The sequence below is a fragment of the Alligator sinensis genome, unplaced genomic scaffold (genome assembly GCF_000455745.1).
Source record: "Alligator sinensis unplaced genomic scaffold, ASM45574v1 scaffold987_1, whole genome shotgun sequence".
Classification (NCBI taxonomy): Eukaryota; Metazoa; Chordata; order Crocodylia; family Alligatoridae; genus Alligator; species Alligator sinensis.
In genome coordinates this window covers 663234-668308 of record NW_005842574.1, presented here as the reverse complement: position 1 = coordinate 668308, position 5075 = coordinate 663234, and the positions used below count along the sequence as shown (strand labels likewise).

Sequence of the window (5075 nt, the reverse complement as noted above, 5' to 3'; positions counted from 1 at the left end):
TGATCCAGGACTTGATGGTGATGATGGCGTCAGGGTGGCAGGCAGCCAGGATCTCCTCGCCCAGCGACGCGATGCACTCCAGCTCCAGCTGCTGGCACTGCAGCGTCTTCATCAGCTCCTGCGGGCACGTGGGAGGGCGCGGTGACCTCTGTGCCAGCCTGCCTCAGTTTCCCCTCCCACCTGTGGGCTGCCTTTCCCTGGGGTTGAACGGGTTAGCCACCCCCGCACAAGGGACAGCGCCCTGCGCTCAGAGGGCACCGAGAAGGCCCCCAGCTCCGGCGTCTCTCCTCCGGGGCCTGGCGACACCGTGGCCTGAGGCCTGTGGCTGTGGCCGTCACCAGGCATTTGAGATGGGGCCAGGCCCCTGCCCGGGCACTGCCTCCCCACCCGGCCCCACTCGAGTGCCAGCGCCCAGCCGGGGCTGCGAGGCCAGAGCGTGAGCAGCCCGCGTGCACCCCTCGTTGCACGCCGCAGCCCCGCCGCAGGGTCACCCGCCCGGGCGCTCACCTGCAGCTGGCTCTGGCACTCCTGCACCGCGGCCTCCTCCTCCGGGAAGACGCCGTACTTGAGGGCTTTCTCCGACTCGGACAGGCGGCCCAGGAAGGCTTGCACCAGCGTGTGGAACTCCTCCGCCTGGCGCGGGACAGCAGCCGCATGGGCCCGGCCGTGCCCTGCACCCCGTGCCCCTCCCCGGGACCCCACACCCAGCGCATGGGGCCCACGGCTCTGCTGGGAGCAGCGCTCGCGCCCAGCTGGGAACCGCCGGGGCATGACCAGGGCTACACGCAGACATCGCATTTGTCCCGGGACAAACCGTTTTACCCCAGAACAGAGGGCAAGTGTTCAGGCACCCATGGCAGCTGCCCTGGGATAAATCCCAGCATGTTTCCCAGGACAAGAAGTGCCGGCCCGTTATCCTGGGACCTTGCAAAGTGCACCCAAGCGGCTGCCCCAGGTGGGGGGCTTTGACTCAACGGGGCAAGGCAGGACAGCAGCAAAGCCTTGCCTACACAGGCAGTGTGTGGACGTGCCAATCCCGGGATATTTCTGCTCTAGGACAAGCCACGACTTGCCCAGGGACACACGCAACGTCCATTCCCAGCCTGAGCTGACCCGCAGACGCCGGCTCCGGGGCTGAGGCAGGACGTCCGCGCTGCCCCGTCAGCTCTGACTGCACGGTGGGCCGGGGGCTACTCCCTGCACAGACAGACACTAACGGCCCGCGCCCCGCCTGCCCGCGGCTGCCCTCACCTGCCGGAGCGCAGCCTCCAGCCGGGCCTGCTTGGACACGGAGAGCTTGCAGACCAGGTCCCAGCGCGTGCTCAGCTCCTCCATCTGCTTCTGCAGCCACTGGGAGTCAGCGCTGCTGCTGCCGCGGGTCAGGTCCCGCACCGAGCGCTTCAGCATCTTGATGCAGCTGGCGCGCTTGCCCAGCTCCTTCTGGAACACCTGGCGGGCGGGCGGGCGGCAGGACCGGGCAGTCACGGCCACCGCCTGGCAGAGCTGGCCGGATGCTCCCCGGGCGGGCGCTTCAGTCCCTGCCGGGGCATTTCCCCCTACCCTGCCCCACGGGCTCGGGCTGGGGACCAGGGCAGGCTCGAGGGGGCACACGGACCTTATGCTTGTCCATGAGGTCGCTGACCAGGTCACGGTCGCCCCCGACGGGCGCCTCCTCGCAGAGCTGCGGCTCGGCCCGGTACAGCCAGTCCATGAGCGCCTGCAGCGCGTCCGTGAACTTCCCCGAGAACAGCAAGCTCTCCTCCAGCTGGTGCTGCCTGCCAGGGGAGGGGGGTCAGGGCCGACCTGGGAGGGCGTGGGTGAGCGAGCAGGCACGGGGAGCCGAGCTGTGGCCCTGCCATGGGCGGGGAGAATGTGCACGTATGTATGCACGTGCGTGCATGCAAGAATGTGTGTGTGTGCATCCAAATATGTGCCTATACAACTATGTGCATCGTGTATGCAAATACATGTGTGTGCATCCAAGTGCATACGTGGGTATGCAAGTATGTGCATTATATGTGTATGCGAGTATGTGTGTGTGTGTGTGTGTGTAGGCATGCAAGTACATGTGGGAATGCATGTGCATGAAAGTATGTGCCACATGTATGCAAATACACGCGTGTGTGTTTGCATGGATATGTGTGCATGTGCACGCATGCAAATACGTGCATGTACCTGCATGTGTGCGTGTTTGGTGGGGCAGAGCCCCTGACCAGGCAGTGCAGTCGGGTGCGTGGCAGGGCGGCACACGGGTCGCGAGGCGTGGAGGTGCAACAGGTAGGGGCCGAGGGGAGCCATGGGGTGCACAGCGGCAGGGTCTTGGCCCACAGAGCCCAGCACCGGCGCCGGCCTCACCTTTCCACGGCACGGCTGCTCAGGCCGTCCCAGCGCTCCCGCAGCTGCCCCAGCAGCGCGCCTCCCCCAGCAGCTCCTCCAGTGGCTGCGCGTCCTCAGGCAGCTGCGCCTTCTCCCGCAGCGCGCGCCCGCTGCGCAGCGTGGCCTCGTACACGGGCCGCTTGGCTCGCAGCACCTTCTGGAAGTCCTGCGCGTGGGGGAGAGGTCAGCTCCTCAGACCGTAGCTCTGCCCTGCTGCTCCGGGGGGCCGGGGAGGCCGCGTGCAAGCAGAGAGACCCCAGGTGCAATGGGGTGGTGGGAAGCTGGGGCCGTGCTGAGCTCCAGGATGCCAGCTCTGCCCTTGGCAATTGCTCCAGAGGGCACCGCCATCCATCCAACCGCCTGCCTGCCCACCCTTCTGCCCCGGCCCGAAGCCCGGAGCAAACCTCACCTTGTGCTCAGCCAGCTGGCACTTGATCTCCTCCTGGCTCCCGGGCGGCTCCCCGGGGGCCTCCAGCGCCTGCTCCGCCTCGTCCATCCAGTCCAGCAGCAGCCGCCGGGACTCGCTGAACTGAAATGGCCGGCACGGGGGGGAGTCAGGGGCTGCGGGCACAGGCCTGTGGAGACACCAGCGCAGGCCCCGCCCGGCTGCGGTACCTGCTTGGCGTGCGAGCATCCTCCAGCGCGGTGCCGCGCTCGGCGGTGCGCTGCAGCACCTTGGCCAGCCGCTCCTTGGCCGTCAGCACCAGGCTCTGCACCACCGCGCCGTCCTGCTTCCGGCTGAAGTCCTTCAGGCGCGAGGCCACAGCCTCCAGGCCGGCCAGCTTCTCCCCGCGAGCGCTCACCTCCTTCACCAGCACCTGCCGGGAGCCGGGGCTGTGAGCGCAGCAGGAGCTGGGCCTCACACCCCGACGGGGGCAGCGGGAGACGCGAGACCCGCACCTCGCCCATGCCGCACAGACATGGGCATCGCTACCTGCAGGGCGTAGGCACCCCGCGGGGCTCCCAGCCCTCGGCAAGCCCGGAGCTCCTGGGGCAGCCCACCAGCCCCGAGCCCCGAGCCCCAGCCCCAGGGGCACGTTGTGGGCCATGAGACCCGGGCTCTGAGCCGGCCGGGGGAGGCCCTCACGGGCACGGGCACGGGCACCGGCACGGCCCCGGGAAGGGCTGGCGCAGGACAGGCTGCGCTCACCTTGTGCTCCTGGATCTGCTGCATGACGGTCTCCAGGACGAAGCTGGGTGCCGGGGGCGCGCTCAGGCTCTCGTCCGTCTGCGCCACCCACTGCAGCAGCTCCTGCACCGTGCTGTGGAACTCGGTGGAGACCGTCAGCCCCTCGGCCAGCCGCTCCTGCACACACACGCACGCGTGCCAGCCAACCGGCACAGGCGTGAGCACACGCCTCCAGGCAGCAGGTGGGTGTGCACACACGTACATACACTCACACGCCATCCAGGAGGCAGACACAAGCACACAGGCACCCACAGCCTGAGCCAAAGGACACATATGTATAAGCACACGCTAGCCCAGACAAGGGGCACTTACGTGGCCACACAGGCACACACGTGGTCCTATCACAAGGCATATGCAAACGTGATCCCAACCGTGCAGTACGCACAGGAGTGCACACCCACACGCACCTTCCTCTCCTGCACCTCGGCGTGGACGCTCTCCCACTTCTGCTCCAGGATGCGCAGGCTGTGCTCCGTGCTGCAGGGCCGGGCCGCGGCGCAGGAGGCCAGCAGGCGCTGCAGCCGGTCCCGCACGCCATTGTACGCCTGCTGCTTTGACTCCATCTCCTTGCACAGCTCCTGCAGAGGGAAGGCACAGCAGCCCGGGGGCATCACTGGAGCCCCGAGCCAGGGACAGGAGGAGGAGGAGGAGGAGGAAGGCTCTAGCATCCCAGCCAGGGAAGGGGCAGTCGAGGAGCTGCCCAGAGGCCCAGCGCCCAGCCTGTCTGCTCCCCCGATGACCTGGCAGGACGCGCTGGCAGGTGGGGGGCCGGGCGCACGCGGGGGCCTGGGGCTGCTCACCAGGTGTGCTGCGAGCGTCTCCTTGGTGGTGTCGGGGTGACCCCAGGCTGGCTTGGAAAAGAAGAGCCGCAGAACCACGTGCTCCAGCCACTGCAGCAGGTCGGTGATCTCCAGCATGACGTCCTGCACCTGCAGGGAGGCCGGCGCCATGTCGGGGGGTCCTGCAGCTGCCCCCAGACCCACGGCACCAGCTCCGGCCCCATGGCACCGGCACCGGCACCAGCACCAGCACCAATACCGCAGCAGGGTCCCGGCTGCCCACGCCCTGCCCTTGCCTCGGCTCACGGCAGGCTCCTGCCACAGCTCGGGGCCCTCAAGATGCTGCGGTGCACCCCAGTGCCACGGCCACGCAGTGCTGCTCGCAGCCGGCGGTGGCCCAGCATGTGGCCCGTGGCCTGTACCTGGCTGAGGTTGTTCTCCTGCTCCAGCTGGCGGCTCTCGGTCTCGCTGCGCACGAGGTCCCAGCGCTGGTTGAGCTGCTGCAGGCTGCACTGCAGCCCGTCCACGGCGTCCCCCAGGCTGGAGAGCAGCAGCCCCTGCCCCGCCTCGTTTCCCGACTGCACCGTGCGGGCGTGCGACAGGACGTCGTTGCGCAGCACCTGCGGCGGGAGGGCCACAGCCCCGACAGGGTCACGGCTGGGGACAAGAGCCCCCCCTCGGGCCACGATGCCAAAGCTCATGGCGTGCTCCGATGCCCGTGGCCGGCCCAG

The 5075-nt window shown here is 68.5% G+C and overlaps 1 protein-coding gene across 1 annotated transcript in view; it reads right to left on the bottom strand.

The window, feature by feature from the left end:
* Positions 1-5075, bottom strand: part of LOC102377280 (microtubule-actin cross-linking factor 1-like) — a 13311-nt gene that overhangs the window by 6596 nt on the left and 1640 nt on the right. Inside the window, exons 6-16 of the mRNA XM_014524097.2 lie at positions 4767-5001; positions 4366-4494; positions 3973-4143; positions 3527-3682; positions 2952-3194; positions 2786-2905; positions 2415-2542; positions 1616-1775; positions 1252-1449; positions 508-633; positions 12-118 (exon numbers count right to left, since the gene is read on the bottom strand). Coding sequence (XP_014379583.2) covers positions 12-118; positions 508-633; positions 1252-1449; positions 1616-1775; positions 2415-2542; positions 2786-2905; positions 2952-3194; positions 3527-3682; positions 3973-4143; positions 4366-4494; positions 4767-5001 — 1773 coding nt within the window. The remainder of the gene's footprint in view (positions 1-11; positions 119-507; positions 634-1251; positions 1450-1615; positions 1776-2414; positions 2543-2785; positions 2906-2951; positions 3195-3526; positions 3683-3972; positions 4144-4365; positions 4495-4766; positions 5002-5075) is intronic.